Source organism: Ceratotherium simum, chromosome 5 (genome assembly GCF_057802395.1).
Source record: "Ceratotherium simum simum isolate JZ-2026a chromosome 5, ASM5780239v1, whole genome shotgun sequence".
Taxonomy (NCBI): domain Eukaryota; kingdom Metazoa; phylum Chordata; class Mammalia; order Perissodactyla; family Rhinocerotidae; genus Ceratotherium; species Ceratotherium simum.
Genome location: NC_141904.1, coordinates 11,870,223 through 11,885,781, shown reverse-complemented (window position 1 = coordinate 11,885,781; position 15,559 = coordinate 11,870,223). Strand labels below are relative to the sequence as shown.

The following is a 15,559-nucleotide window of genomic DNA, read 5'->3' as shown; positions in this document are numbered from 1 at the left end:
TGTAATCCAGTTGGTTGAAATGCAGTAAACTTTAGAGCACTCCGTAGCTGTTAAAAGTTAAAGGGGGGCCAGCCCCGTGGCTTAGCGGTTAAGTGCACATGCTCTGCTGCTGGCGGCCTGGGTTTGGATCCCGGGTGCGCACTGACACACCACTTCTCCGGCCATGCTGAGGCCGCGTCCCACATACAGCAACTAGAAGGATGTGCAACTATGACATACAACTATCTACTGGGGCTTTGGGGGAAAAATAAATAAATAAATAAAATTAAAAAAAATAAAAGTTAAAGGAACAAACTTAACATTCTTTCCAAAATATTATCTGGTAATTAGCATTGCTGTTTCTGTCTTTGAAGAAAGTTGTCCAGAGGATGACAAATTCCTGGTTGTCTTGAAGATCTTTTTTGGCTGATCCATACAGACATATACATTTCCTTTTTAGCATACGATTTAGAAGAACAGAAGAATCTCACAGTCTGTCCCGATGGAGCCATTTTTGAACAGAAGGGTCCGACTTACGCCGCGTGCCAGTTTCCTCTTGTCTCGCTGAAAGCATGCAGTGGTGTGGATGATCCCACGTTCGGCTACTCCACAGGGAACCCTTGTGTTCTTGTGAAGATGAACAGAGTATGTACATCGTTTAGTTCTGCTGCTGCTTTTCTCTAATATCCTCTGTGAAGAAGCTGGCGACTGTTTATGAGATGTTATCTCATTTGCACATAGCTTACATAAAAGGCTAGCAGTGATATGAATTGACCTTTGGAAAATTAATACATAAAGAAAACAAGATTGGTTCATAAATTAATCACCGATTAATGATTGGAGTGAAACAGCTTCAGCTTTTCCCTTTTGGAAGTAGCTGCGTGCATTTAGGCAAGATTAATGCAGCAAGGGGCCAGTGTTCTGGTTGTCATGCCCAAAGCATGGCCTGTTTAATGCGCAGTGCTCATCTTTGAATCCTGCGTCACAAAGTAATTTAAAATTCCGTGGCAAATCTATAAAGTTTTGGCTTATTTAACTTTTTCTGAATATTTAATAGCAAAGCCTAGTTTAATAATATGTGTATAAATAATTAAATAATAGAAATACAAATAAAGTTGCATTATAATGAGCTCAGTGGGGTATTGCAGTTGTAGCCAAAGTAGGAGCATTTTGTTATGTCGTGCAGAAGAAGTGTCTGAATTGTACAGGCATTAGCAAGTTAAGAAGCTAATGTTCTCCACGTGTTAGTAATAATGACTCGGGTCATTGTGCAGAGGAAGATGTTAGGGAAAGTGATCCCTAACCCCAGTGCCTTGCTGCTTTCTAAGTGTTGTACTGCAGAGCTGTGTTCTGATACATTTATCCTGTTGAGGCCTGCAAGGTCTCCTTTGGTGTTTTTGTTTTGTTATGTTTTGTTTTTTGTGGGGAAGATTAGCCCTGAGCTAACATCTGATGCCAGTCTTCCTCTTTTTGCCAAATAAGACTGGCCCTGGGCTAACATCTGTGCCCATCTTCCTCCACTTTATATGGGATGCTGCCACAGCATGGCTTGACAAGCAGTGTGTTGGTGAGTGCCCGGGATCCAAACCTACAAACCCTGGGCCACCGCAGCAGAGTGCGCGCATTTAACCGCTGTGCCACCGGGCTGGCCCCTGCAAGGTCTCCTTTGAAGAGTGAGGTCATTCTGAGTCATTTACTCAGAGAAAAGGTAGTTTCTTAAACAGGTGTAGAACACTCAAGATCACGAGTTCACATATCACTAAAGTCACCATTGATAAGCAAATTGCTATTACCATCTCTAATAAAAGTAAAACTGAAATCTTCCGAGGTTGGCACGGCTAGATAAGGAGTTTCCCTGAAAGGAGAGCCAGCTGGACCCTGAAGTGCCCAGGCTGACACCCCTCCAGCCTCTCCTTCCTTTCCCTCCCCCATGCACAGTTTCCTGATTATCCCATCACAATCTGGAGATCATTCTGAAACATTGCCTGACACATAGTAGGTGGTCAATAAATGATTAGTAGGATGTTTCAGCAAGACTTTATTAAGAATTGAGTCCAAGGGGCGGGCCCTGTGGCCTGGCCTAGTGGTTAAGTTGGCGTGCTCTGCTTTGGTGGCCTGGGTTTGGTTCCCAGGAGTGAACCTACACCACTCGTCAGCAGCCATGCTGTGGCAGCGACCCACACACAAAATAGAGGGAGATTGGCATGGATGTTAGCTCGGAGTGAATCTTCCTCAAGGGAAAAAAGAAGAATTGAGGCTGGCCTCAATTGAGGCTACGCCTAATTGGTGTAGTGGTTAAGTTCACATGCTCTGCTGCGGCAGCCCGGGGTTTGCAGGTTCGGATCTCAGGCACGGATCTGTGCACTGCTCATCAAGCCATGCTGTGGTGGCATACCATATACAAAAAAGAGGAAGATGGGCAGAGATGTTAGCTCAGGGGCCTATCTTCCTCACACACACACAAAAAAATAATAAAAATTAAGGCCAAAAGTAATGTGAAACCAGATAATCTAGTTTGTCAGATGAATTACATGTCTTCACTTTAACAGGGCTGCCTTTTGTACCCCAGCGTCCTAGAAGTATCTCCAGAACATCTCCATGCTGGAAAATCTATTCCCAATATAAAGCCAAGAGAAGTTCTAGTTTCTGCTCCCACAGGACCATCCTCTGAGTTTACGTTCTTTCGCAGTGTGTCCTCTGTGAATGGCGAGGGTCTGAGATTCTGCTTGCAGATAGGGGCATGGCTCTGCAGGGCGAGACAGGAAGGAGATGGCAGGCACACACACGGGTCAGTAACGAGGTGTGCAGACTGAGTGTGGCAGGGGTTCAATCCCAGTGTAGTTTGTTCCACCGTCATTACATGGGCAAGGATGGTTAATTGCTGTGGATACTATTGTTTAGGTTGCAACAGTGCTTGTCTTTTGGGAGAAATGTTTACATTTTACAAACATTCACATGTAAAATGCATTCAAATTCAAAACACCAGAAAATCCTCTCACGAAATAGGTGGATAAATATATGTTACCATTCATACAGAGTCAGTTAAATTAATTACATCCCTGGAAGTAGCCTGATGACATAGTGAATGTTGCTGTGAGAGTCGTAAAATGGGATTCTTCCCCCGTCTGCATTTTGTGGAACAGATAGACGTGAAATACGGTGCGCCTCTGTGGAAGCTTTATGCAAACAAATGCTGAGGGTTGTGACCTAATATATTTTCATAGAGAACAGTTTAATTATTTCTTATTTCCATTAATGATTTTTTTCGTATAAATAATGAAATTTAAAGGTTTCTGTTTGTTTCTTCTTTAAGGGTAGCAGAGTGTAATACTGTGTTTTGATCAATTCTTTGGTAACTGATTTATTTTCTAAATTGCCTGAAGTACAGTAATAACTATAATTATTATATATATTATTATTATATAATAATTAGATAGCTAATTGGTAAGATTATTATATCAAAAAGTCCATTCTAATCCTCTAAAATAAAATTAAAGTAAAAGGCAGATGTAACAGGGACAGAGTCACTGTTCATCCCAACCCTCCCACCTGGTCCCCAGCAACAAGGGAGGGGGTTACGTCGTTGTATACATTTGTGATGTTTCAGTTAATCCATATTTCTTTACCTTAGATAATTGGATTGAAGCCTCAAGGAGAACCGAGGATAGAATGTAGTTCGAAGGTTAGTATTCAGAAACTAAACCAACTTCTGTTAAAGCTTTAGTGTATCTTAAAAATACTTTAAAAGTCTAATGAATTTTCGTCGTCATTTTTTCTTCCCTGTCACGTTTTTAAAGTCCTCTGTAGTGCCATTCTTAGAAGAACGAAATTCCACCAAACTTGGGGGTTGCCCTTCTCTGTTTGCTAATGATAATACAAAAAGACTTGTTTTCCATGTCCATTTGGTTTCGCACACATCGCCTTTACATTTACACATGCCATATTTCATTGCTTCTAAGATTCATTTTTCTTGCCTAGCTTAACACTGAAACTGGGGTTGGCCTTATAAATGGTGTGTCTTAATAGTGTATCATGAGATTTTTTTTGTATTCTTAATAGTACGTAAGTTGATGTACATCAATGGCATGTGTGATTTAATGAAACATGGTACGTTTTCCTGCAAGAGACATTCTTTTTCTCTCCTATCTTTATTTTTTTCCAAAGTGCTATATGGTTTTCATCTCATAACTTCTTTTGTTTTCTCTCCATGCTGCAAGTGCAACTAAGACAAATATGTAAATGATGGGTAAGAGTTCTGAGGAGAAACTGTTAAGTTCTACATTTAAAAAGATTTAATGAGAAAAATATTAACATTCCACAACTCCAAGTGTATGTCAAAGGTATTTTAACATTGAAATGTTAATTTAAATCACTTCTAAAGTTATTTGTGAAAAAATTGTAATTCCTTATAACCATGAACAGATTTCTTACTTGGGCAGGAACTTCTTGCTCAGTGGTTCTCAGATTCAGTCTTGCGTTAGAATCACTTGGAGGGCTGGTTGGGTCCCATTCCCACAGTGTCTGACTCAATCGGTTTGCGAGGATGCCCAAAATTTGCATTTCTAACTAAAGTTTCCAGATGACGGTGAGGCCGCTGGTCTGGGGCCACACACGGAGAACTTCTGCTTTAGAGTGTCCTCATTAATCTCTTTTGAGTACTTATTCACTGTTTAGAGCAGAATAAAAAGCCAGGGGGTTTGTGGTTTCTCACTGGATTGTGTGATCACAGGCAGTTCATTTTATCTCATTATCTGGTGAGTGGATACAGTCTTAAAAGAAACATTATGGCTACAAGATACATTGAGAAAAAGTATGGAGTGACTCTTTAGGATCCTCCTTGGTTGCAAGTCTTCCAGTAGAAAGTTCCCAAGGCATGGGTGCTGGGCCTCAGCCGGGCAGAAGTGCTCATTTCATTGCAGTGGACCCCCACGTGGGAGCTTTTGCCTTTGCCTGTGAGTGGACTACATAGATGAGTTTGGGATGGTGGGTCTGCTCAGCCGGCACCACTGAGAAAGGAGAAGAACACACACGCTTTAGGCCAGAAGGGCAAAAGCTTCACCCTTTCCTAAGGTTTCGATTTTGTGTACCTTTGGCCAGTACAAACAACTTCATGTAACTCTTCCTTACGATTTTAAATGGATTTTCTCATTGTGCATCTATTATGTATCCTTTGCTTCTAGAATAGTTGGGGGAAGTGTTACTGAAAATTCCTCGTCTAATGGCTTGGAATTCAGTTTGCTGTCCCTTTTGCTTTGAAGAGTTACATGTAAAGCACTTAAAATAATCAAAATAGATGGGGGTTTTGTTTATTTAGCCATGGAATGTTTTTGTTTTTAGAAAAACAAAATTGCGTGTGAGAAGAAATGTTTGTAAAACTTTGCATTTTACTCCTAGGCTAGTCACAAAGGAGTAAGCAAATGGAGGCCGTAGTTGTGAAGGTGTCGCTCTGAGAACAGATGGGACCATTTACTGCTGTCATTACAATTGCTGTTTTCCATTAGATTTGTCTCTATCAAGTGTTCTTTAGTTTAAATTCTTTAGTTATTTTTTATGTAATACATTTGTCTCTTACTTTGTCTTTTACTCTTAAGTTTGATCTACTTTAATTGCTTTTATACAAGTTAGGAGTCCTGAAAATACTGATGACAGAACATGCTCTTAGCGGTGGCCTTTAATTTATATTAAAGGATGGTTCCTGCAAAAGATGTAATATTCTGGGGCCGGCCGGGTGGCACAAGCGGTTAAGTGTGCGCACTCCACTGCAGCGGCCCAGGGTTCGCCGGTTCGGATCCCGGGCACGTACTGACATGGCTTGGCAAGCCATGTTGTGGTGGCGTCCCATATAAAGTGGAGGAATATGCGCACGGATGTTAGCCCAGGGCCAGTCTTCCTCAGCAAAAAGAGGAGGATTGGCAGATGTTAGCTCAGGGCCTATCTTCCTTACCAAAAAAAAAAAAAAAAAAGATGTAATATTCATATTTGTCATTAGTCGTTTTGATGTTTCATTTTCTTAAAAAATGAATCATGTTCATTCAAGAAAAATTAGAAAAATGCAGAAGAAAAAAGCTGGTAAATGCTATCCAGAGAGAACCACCGCTTAGAACATTACCTTTATGGGTGATGGTTGTATAAAACAAACAAAATTCATGTATGCTTCACCCTAAAGTGTCTGATTGTTATCCAGATGTGCATTTTGATATTTCACAATTTTCAGATGTTTATTTTCACAGAAGGTATAAAATATGAGTTTAAGTAAAAGACTGCCAACATTATGGTTTAGGTACAAACCAAGAGAACAGTTAGGAGTCTGTCACGCCTGGGTGACCTTGAGCTTGTGACCTTAACTCAGCTTCAGTTCCCCTGTCTGCAACTGATCCCACCCACATAAGGGTTGTTAGACCTAAATGAGGCAAATATAAGTTAAATGTGGTATCTGGCTGGAAATACAAACTGAAGTGCTCAATAAACTGTAACCCAAAGAAAACCTCTATACATTTTGGGGAACATCTCTGTTTTTGTGAATTAAGCTCATATATTAAGGAAAAATAGGTGAAACAAAAGCAATTAATGCAGAAAAGCACTTATATCCAAGAGGTTGTTTTTTCCTCTGATATAAAATGCTGTTTTAGACTTAAAACTCTTTTTTCTTAATTAAGGAGTAAAATGTGGAATGGTGTTTGGACAGTGATTGTCCCCCCCCCCCCCAAAGCCCCAGTAGATAGTTGTATGTCATAGCTGCACATCCTTCTAGTTGCTGTATGTGGGACGCGGCCTCAGCATGGCCGGAGAAGCGGTGCGTCGGTGCGCGCCTGGGATCCGAACCCAGGCCGCCAGTAGCGGAGCGCGCGCACTTAACCGCTAAGCCACGGGGCCGGCCCAGGACAGTGATTCAAAAATGACTTCTGCGGTTTCTCTGGCCTCACCTCCTGCTCTTTCTGTCGGTCTTTGACCCGGATCATCAGAACCTGTCCTTTCTGTGGGGCGTCATCACTCTGTGCTTTGTGCTGTCTTGCGTGTCGCTTGTCTGTGTATTTCTCTCAGCCCGTGCATGTGTGCTACTCGTGATAGTTAAATGGAATAAGCAGAGTAGGACTTCTCCTTAGAGATTTTTAGTTTTGCTATAGTGTTTCATGTGTGCTTTCAAAAATAGGCATTCATTTATTCAAATCTAGAATTCAAGCATTTAGTCATGTTTTATTTTAATTAGTGCTATGTAAACTCGCCACTGGTTTTAATCATTGTTGTCTCTTTGTTATCTAGTATGTGTTAAAGTTATAGTCATTAAAATTAAGCCTATTTGGAATGTGTTACATAAGAATTTTCATAAATTGCTTATTAAGAATATTAGAGATAACTAATAGCATGAATGAATTGGATCGTAGATAATGATTAGATTTGTGTGTTTATCTTGTTTACTAGTTTTTTAAATACATGGAATGTAATTCCAGTAGACTCATAATATTTTTAATTGATTTACATGTGCTCATAAATTTATTCAAGGGAGATGTGGTATTTAAATTGGTTAAGAAAGGTTTTGCCTGGAGTACCTTAAATTTTCCCTAATAGTTTTTGTTGTTTGCATCATAGTTCCCACTCTGGTTGCCGTTATTGTGGTTTTTAATCACATGAGACTTTTGGACCTGCTGCCTCCCAGGCCTCAGTGCTCCATTCCGGGTTATGGCAGCCATTGCTTCCAGTCTGGAAGCACAGTATTTTATTCATTTTAGGGATACATTGGTCCCAAGCCTATGGGTGCATTTCTGTCAGTGGCCGGAAAACCGGCATTTGGTAGTTGGAAGGCAGAGATGATGTTAACAGACAGTCGTGGGTAGATCTAGCTCTACGCTAGAAGGGGCTCTCGTGGGGAAGCATGTAGGGTGCATCAGGAAATGTGAGGGGAATCGGGGTAGTTTGTGTCAGAGGGTCTATATCAACGTGAGCAAGTCTCTTCTCAAACATACACCTGTGATTAATGCAGCGGGAGCAGCGAGGCCGTTTCCCCACACTGTTCATAATCAACACTGCTTTGATAGAAACACATCTTTGTAAATTGTTTTCTGTGACCTAAAAAGGATTTCTTTTGCTTTCAACTTCAGGGTGAACAAGCCATTCTATCAACTTATCCATCTAATGGAACTATAGACTTAAAATATTTTCCATATTATGGGAAAAAACTGCACGTAAGTATTTAGAAGTTCTTAAGTGGTTGTGACTCCTGGGAAATTGGCACATCTGTATTAAAATGTCAGTTGTCTGGGGTGGTAGACATCCTGTGTAACGTGTGCATCATCTATTCTGGTATTTAAATACAAATAGTGATGGCAAATGGAGATCCCACATCTACAATTCGAAACAGAAAACTCAAGCAGATAAGTTAAAGGATGATTAGTTTCAAAATACCATTTTCTCTTTCATTATTTAGAATGTGCTTATTTAGAGAATGTAGAGAAGTAGTAAAGAAAAAGCTTGTTACCCAGAGATAACTATATTGTGGGGTAATTTCCTTACATAGTTTTTCTCTAAGTATATGTATGTAAATAAATCATTTTATAAAATTAGGATCATACTGTATATATACTTCTAAAACTTTTTATTTTGAAATGATTTCAAACTTAAAGCGGCTAGAATAGTACAAAGAATTCCTGTAGCCCCTTCACCCAGATTTCCCAAATGTTAATATTTTACCTCATTTGTCTTATCAGTCTCCACTGATACATAATTTTTTCCCCTGAACCATTTGGGACTGAGTTATAAACATGGTGCCTCTTTACACTAAATGCTTGAGTTTTATTTCCTAAAAGTAAGGGCATTATCTTATATAATCATAATATGGTTGCCAAAGGAAATTAACATTGACACAGTACTATTATCCAAACTACAGACCTGGTTGAAATTTCACCAGTTGTTCCAGTAATGTCCTTTATCACAAAAGAAGAAGTGTTTTCCTGGTCCAGGATATCACATTGTTACATGTTTAGTCACCTGTAACCTGGAACAGTTCCTCAACCTGTCTGTTTCATGCCCTTGTACTCTTCAAAAATGAGTACAGGCTTTTTTTGGCTTATTGTTTTATGTTCCTCAATTTGAGTTTGTCTGATGTTTTTCATGATTAAATATAGGTTTTACATTTGGGGCAGGAATGCCTCAGAAGAAATGTTAGGTCCTTTTCAGAATAGCATATCAGGAGGGACATGAAATTGATTGGTCCCATTAATGGTGATGGTAACCTTGAACACTTGGTTAAGGTGGTGTCAGCCAGGTTTCTCCGCTGTAAAGTTATTCTTTTTTTCCTTGTTAATCAGTACGTATCATGTAGGGAGCATACTTGGAGAGTATAAACTTCTGTTTTTCCCATAGCTTGAGCATTTGTTGCTTCTTGCCTCAATCAATTACTAATGTATTGGATTGTTCCCAAATGTTTTCTAATTCCATCTTTCTTATCCTATTTGCTAGTTGGCATTCTTCTCCAAGGAAGAGCTTTTCCTTCTCTACCATTTATTTATTTATTTATATCAGCATATTCTCATGGGTTCTTCTCTAATTCAGGGGTTATAATCTGTTATAATGTTATTTATTTTGGTGCTAAAATTGTCCCAGGCTTGGCTGGTGGGAGACCTTCGGGCTGGCGTCTGTGTCCTTTTGACGTGCTCCCCTGATTCTTTGAGTGCTTTCTTACTTTCTGGCACCACAAGCTATTCCAGGTTCATCTTACACTTTTCCTGCCCCGTCCCAGGAATCAGACCCTAGTTCCTTTTAGTGAAGAATTGTATTTAGAAACCACAATGATAGTAAAACAATTATGAGTGTATTTGCACCAAGTTACACAGCAATCATAAGTAAAGATATAGGATACCTAAGTAACATAATCAGTAAGAGGTAGTTCTTATGTGTATTTATCAAACATAATAATATATAGATAATATAGTACAATACATATCCTTCTCAAGTACACCTGAACAGTCACAAAAATTTATCATAAAAAATACATCCCACGGGGCCGGCCCGGTGGTACAGCGGTTAAGTGCGCACACTCTGCTTCGGTAGCCCGAGGGTCCGCAGGTTTGGATCCTGGGCGCACACTGATGCAGCGCTTGTCAAGCCGTGTTGTGGCAGCATCCCATATAAAGTAAAGGAAGACGGGCACAGATGTTAGCCCAGGGCCAATCTTCCTCAGCAAAAAAAAGAAAAAGAAAGAAGAGGATTGGCATCGAATGTTAGCTCAGGACTGATCTTCCTCACAAAAAAAGAAAAATCCATAAGTTCCATAAAGTAGAAATATATTACAAACAATGCTTTCTGATCACAATGCAATAAAACTAGAAGTTATTAAAAGGGCCCTTCCAAAAGAGGAAGAGAGTGGAAACCTTCTATTAAACAACTTGGGTGAAGGGGGAAATTCACACCAAGATTATAGAATATCTAAAAAATAATGAAACACAACATAATCACAACCTACAGGATACATTTAAAGCAGTGCTCAGAGGAAAATTCATAGCTATGAACACTGTTATCAATAAAAATTAAAGTGAAAATAAGTGAATATCCAGCTTCCAAAAACAAATAGATCTAATTAATAACAAAAATCTTGTTTTTTTAATTTTACAGAATAAACCAACTTCTGAAAAAGTGTAGATGAAGTTACTGTAGAATCTGAATTAACGTGTTTTCCTTTATTTGCCAGGCGAGGTATCTGCAGCCATTAGTTGCTGTCCAGGTGGCCTTTAATGCTACCACTGCTGGGAAGGAAGTAACAGTCCAGTGCAAGATTGATGGATCACCCAACCTAAAAAACCAGGATGATCGAGACAAGTTTTTAGGACGAGTTGTGTTCAAAATCACAATGCGTGCATAGTAGGAGTTAGGGTATCTCCACAGAGTAAATGTTGTGTTGTCTGTCTTCATTTTGTATCAGCTGGACCTGCCATTCTAGAATTATGAGACCACCTTGGAGAAAGGTGGGGTGATACATGACACTGGGCTAACATCATATGCTTCCAGATCATAGTGTTCAGTGTCCTCGGAAGCAACTGCCTATTGCCCCTGCTGCCTTCGAACCAGCGTACCGTTCCAGATAGGGACCGAGAACACCTGATGCTCATCGTGTAGAACGGGGGGTCTTGTCCTATTTCTCTGTGGTTTTATTCCCGAGCGTCTAAAGCTTAATGTGCTGTGCTATGTAAATATTTTATAGATTTAACACTGGTTAACTGTCATATTTTGATGCCAGCAAAGTTTTAGGGCTAAAATGGTACCTGACCAACATCAAGTGACTTTATAGCTGCGAGAAATGTGGAGTGGAGAAGTTCTGTATGTGAGGAGGAAAAAAGAAAATAAAAGTGGATTTGAAATGTCTTGGATTTTTTGTAAAATTATTTTTTACATGCCAAATTAGTCTGTGGATCTTTTTGATTAAGAGCACAAACTTTTTGTTGTAAAACATGTAAAAAAAAAAAAAATAGTGATGGGATTATTTTTAGTGCTGGAACTGTATCTCTTATAAAGTATTTTAGACCACAGATGAAGCACAGCATTTTTAGGTTAGCCAATATGAGTATCTACTTAATTTTTTATGAAATTAAATTCATAAGATTTAAATTGTACAATAGTTTGTGAAATATCTTGTTACTGCTTTTATTTAGCAGACTGTGGACTCTAATAAAGGATATAACTTGTGAAATATAAAAACTTGGAACTTATTCAAAGCTTCGGACCAAACAGTAGAGTTTTATTTCCACGTTCTCTGATTAGTGTCATGGAGTGCCTCCTCCCTCAGCCTCAGTGTCTGGTATGATTCTTCACCATCACGTGAGCTGCCTTCTCCTTTATTGAGAAAGATGTGCCTCCGGTATGATCTGGGGGTTTTTTGAAGCCTGTTTTTTGTTGTTACTCATATTCTTGAGGTTTTCTTTCTGTTGGTGCAAGCCAGGCCGGGGGGGACCCAACCCAGCTGGCTCGGGGTGGCTGTCTGGAGAAAACAGGGTGGGCCTCGGGAGCCCAGGTGCAGCGTCTACGCTTCGGCAGTGAGCACTCAGCCCTGTTGAGACCTCTGCTCTTTGCTCTGTCACTAAGGTCTTAGTGATAACAAATTTTCATTTTAGAAGTCTTCTTTGCAACCGAAGAAAATAATTCTTGAAGTTGTTACTAAAGCAGACCTTTTCTGGGCTTTAGTTTTCCTGTCTCCCCTGTCTCTTTAGAGTGTAAAACAAGGAGGAGGAAGTGCTGTGAGGCCAGGGCAGTGTCATGGGCCGCAGCTAGCACATCGCTTTAGTTGGCCCATGTGAACAGGTCCTCAGCAGCTGTCAACTTTGGCTTGTGTGAAATCCATATTATTAAGTATTTGATTAAATTTGTATTTTTGTGTCTTTTAAAGTATAATATGGATGGAATTTTTGTTTTTAATTTTATTTATTTATTTTCCCCCCAAAGCCCCAGTAGACAGCTGTATGTCATAGCTGCACATCCTTTTAGTTGCTGTATGTGGGACACGGCCACAGCATGGCCGGAGAAGCGGTTCGTCGGTGCGCGCCAGGGATCCGAACCCGGGCCGCCAGCAGCGGAGTGCACGCACCCAACCGCTAAGCCACGGGGCCGGCCCAGGAATTTCTGTTTTAATGAGCTTAGATAAAAGCAAACTAGTTCTTAAAACATAAGAATTGAGATATCCAAATTGGAGGACTGGGTTTTGGAGAGAAATAAAAATGGGACCTACACGTGAATCACTAAATCGTATTTGTGCCTCCTTGGTTCAGAACTTTGGCGTCACTCAACCCCTTACTGCCCTGTGACCTTAGTTGACCTACCCAACTCTTCCTGGCTGTTTTCTATTGAAATTAGGGGATTTTAACACTTTATCACAGGCATGCTATGTGCCAGGTAACGACTGGCCAGACTCGCAGGATGTAGAGATGAAAAGACATGGTCTCTTGAGGATCTTAAACTGGAAGGGAACAGGCTCAAGACAGGATGTGGTGTGGTAATTACGGGAATGGCAGTTAACGGGCAAGGGGCCGAGGAGGTGGGGGAGGACTGGGTTATTCCCAAGGCCCCTCTCCTCTCTGAAACTTAATTTCGTGAAAGGTCTCAAGAGAGAGGAGGGTGAGAAGGAGCTGGATCTGTATGGGACAGATGACGAGTTTGACTAGGAATAAAGGGAGCCCTGGACACAGTCTGAAGCTGCAGAATGTCACCAGGCATCTGGTTAACATGCAGATTCTGATTCCATAGGAGAGGTTCTGTATATCCAGCCACCTCCCGAGTAATGCCTGTGCTGCTCACTCAGACCAGTGAATAACAAGGGGCCACAGGACTAAAGACAAGCAGCTTTGGATCCTGGGCAATGGATCTGGCACTAGTTTGATGAGTGGATGGAGGAGATTCAACTGTCAGTTGACTTGCAGCTGATATTTAAAATTCAGCAAGTATGTTATATTTCTCAAGGACAATTGTGGGTTAGTTCCTTAGATCTGCAAGCTGTTTCATACTTGGAACTTGTTTATACATGAACTCTCATTTTGATCACCTAAGTGGGTGCTGGGTGACAATGATTACAGTGTAGTTCAGTCTGTCCCACTTGGGCACACGGGCTTTCAGCCTCACCCTGTGTCATAGTGTCTCTGGGTTCTCTGTAGAGGATACTCTCTCCACCTAGAACTTGTGTGGTTTGTCCTGTAACCAGCTCAGTTGTCCTTTCTTAGTGATAATTGTCCCGTGCGGGCACTGGTGAGATAAGAAAGGCTCGTTTGCCCTCTTCACAAAATCCAAATGTAATAGGGCTGCCTGTCACTGAAGGTGCAGCCTGTGAGGAGGACTTCCCAGATTCTATATAGAGTCTGCTGTCAGAGATCAAATTCAGATGGAATCCATGATCGTTCATTTTGGAGGGAGGAGTAGGCAGAACTGGCTTTAAATTCTGCATTTATACTGATTTCTTAGACATCTGAAGCAGATTATAACTTCTGAGCTGCAGTTCTCTTAACTGTAGAATGAGGGTCACACCAGCCTTAAGGGTTGCAAGGATTAAATGAGAAAATAGACGCACAGTGCCAACATGTAGTAAATGTTTACAAATGTGAGTTTCCAGGGGCTCGCCCTTCTCTTGAGGTGACAGGTTTTCAGGAGTGTTTCCTTCCCGGTAACGAAGCCGTGTGTAGCTGCAGTTTTGCTGTAGTGTTGGGCCTGTGATTGTTCATCACTCAGAGAGGGGCGTGGTGAAAGAAGGGGCTGACATTCTTTCCCGTTCGCCTGCAGCTTTGTGTGGAAGGAGGGCGTCACAAATAGTGTGTCTGGAACAGTCGGTCCATGTGGAATTTTTCATTTCTCTTGGCTTTTCTTGCTTTAAGTAAAGTTGTCAGGTTGAGGTTTAAAGAAGACTGAACGGAATTGCTCAGTTGACTTCAGAGTTTTCCAGATCCATTGGTTTCCACATCGAAGGAGGCGTGTTTTGAGCAGCGTGTCCTCGTGTGCTCCTCTCTAGGCTGAGCCCCCGGTGTGGGCCGGTGCTCGGGAGGGGAGCAGCTGTTCACAGGAAGGCGTCCTCCATGCTCTTGGATGCACAGACACACCAGGCGTGACTAGAAAGCAGTGTGTCTGGTTTTTGAACAAACCAGCCAATCTCCTCACATCCCAGTGACTGTTGTCCTTCAAATACTGTTCAAATAAAGGGGACTGTTTTCCCCTTTATACCAGTTATGCTCCGTGTGTCAGCCTTTTTTAGGAATGATTTTGGGGTTTGCTTTCGGGAGCCCAGAGCTCAGTGTGGGACCGTTGTCAGAAGGTGGCAGGATTTGTCCATTGAGGATGGGCTTGCTTTTTAGAAACCATCAAAATTCACTTGGGAGCCAAGACTGGTAAGGGCTGGTATTTAAGCGTGAAAAACAGAAACCAAACATGAATTGATAAGAGAACGTCTTCTATTTTTTTTTTTTAATTTTTACTTATTTATTTATTTTTCCCCCCAAAGCCCCAGTAGATAATCGTATGTCATAGCTGCACATCCTTCTAGTTGCTGCATGTGGGACGCAGCCTCAGCATGGCCGGAGAAGCGGTGCGTCGGTGCGCGCCCGGGATCCGAACCCGGGCCGCCAGCAGCAGAGCGCACGCACTTAACCGCCAAGCCACGGGGCCGGCCCAAGAACGTCTTCTAGATCAGTCTTCTCGGATTTTTTGTGTGGCCTTGGGATAACTCTGAAGGACCTTCATGAGAACAGATTAGATTCGACGGGTGACCAACCAGCTAGTTGACAGGCTATCATTCTGGATTTGTTTGAAGACACGACCATTCTGTCCACTCAACGGTGAGCCTCTCTGGAATTGGAAGAGTGTGCAGTCCTGCTGGTGGCCACCTGCCTGGGCAGAGACCCTGAGAAAACAGGAGGCTGGGCTGCAGGCCTCAGGTGAACCTGGGGTTGTGCTGAGCCCCGGGGCCTCCTGCCGACCCTCATGCTTCCAGTTCTGTGCCGCAGGTCACAGTCCCGGGACTCTGATGCAGGAGCCGAGGGAGAGTGAGGGGTGACATGAGATGGTAGGCATGGGTTGCGTATTTTTGGGTATTAGTCTTGTGCCTTGTGGTCCATCCCTCTGG

At 41.6% G+C, this 15,559-nt stretch overlaps 1 protein-coding gene across 1 annotated transcript in view; it reads left to right on the top strand.

The window, feature by feature from the left end:
• The window catches only part of ATP1B3 (ATPase Na+/K+ transporting subunit beta 3), a 45,394-nt gene extending 33,730 nt beyond the window's left edge, over positions 1–11,664 (top strand). The window contains exons 4-7 of the mRNA XM_087430459.1: positions 440–624; positions 3,611–3,661; positions 8,076–8,159; positions 10,661–11,664. Coding sequence (XP_087286585.1) covers positions 440–624; positions 3,611–3,661; positions 8,076–8,159; positions 10,661–10,831 — 491 coding nt within the window. The 3' untranslated portion in view covers positions 10,832–11,664. The remainder of the gene's footprint in view (positions 1–439; positions 625–3,610; positions 3,662–8,075; positions 8,160–10,660) is intronic.
• Positions 11,665–15,559: the final 3,895 nt, after the last annotated feature.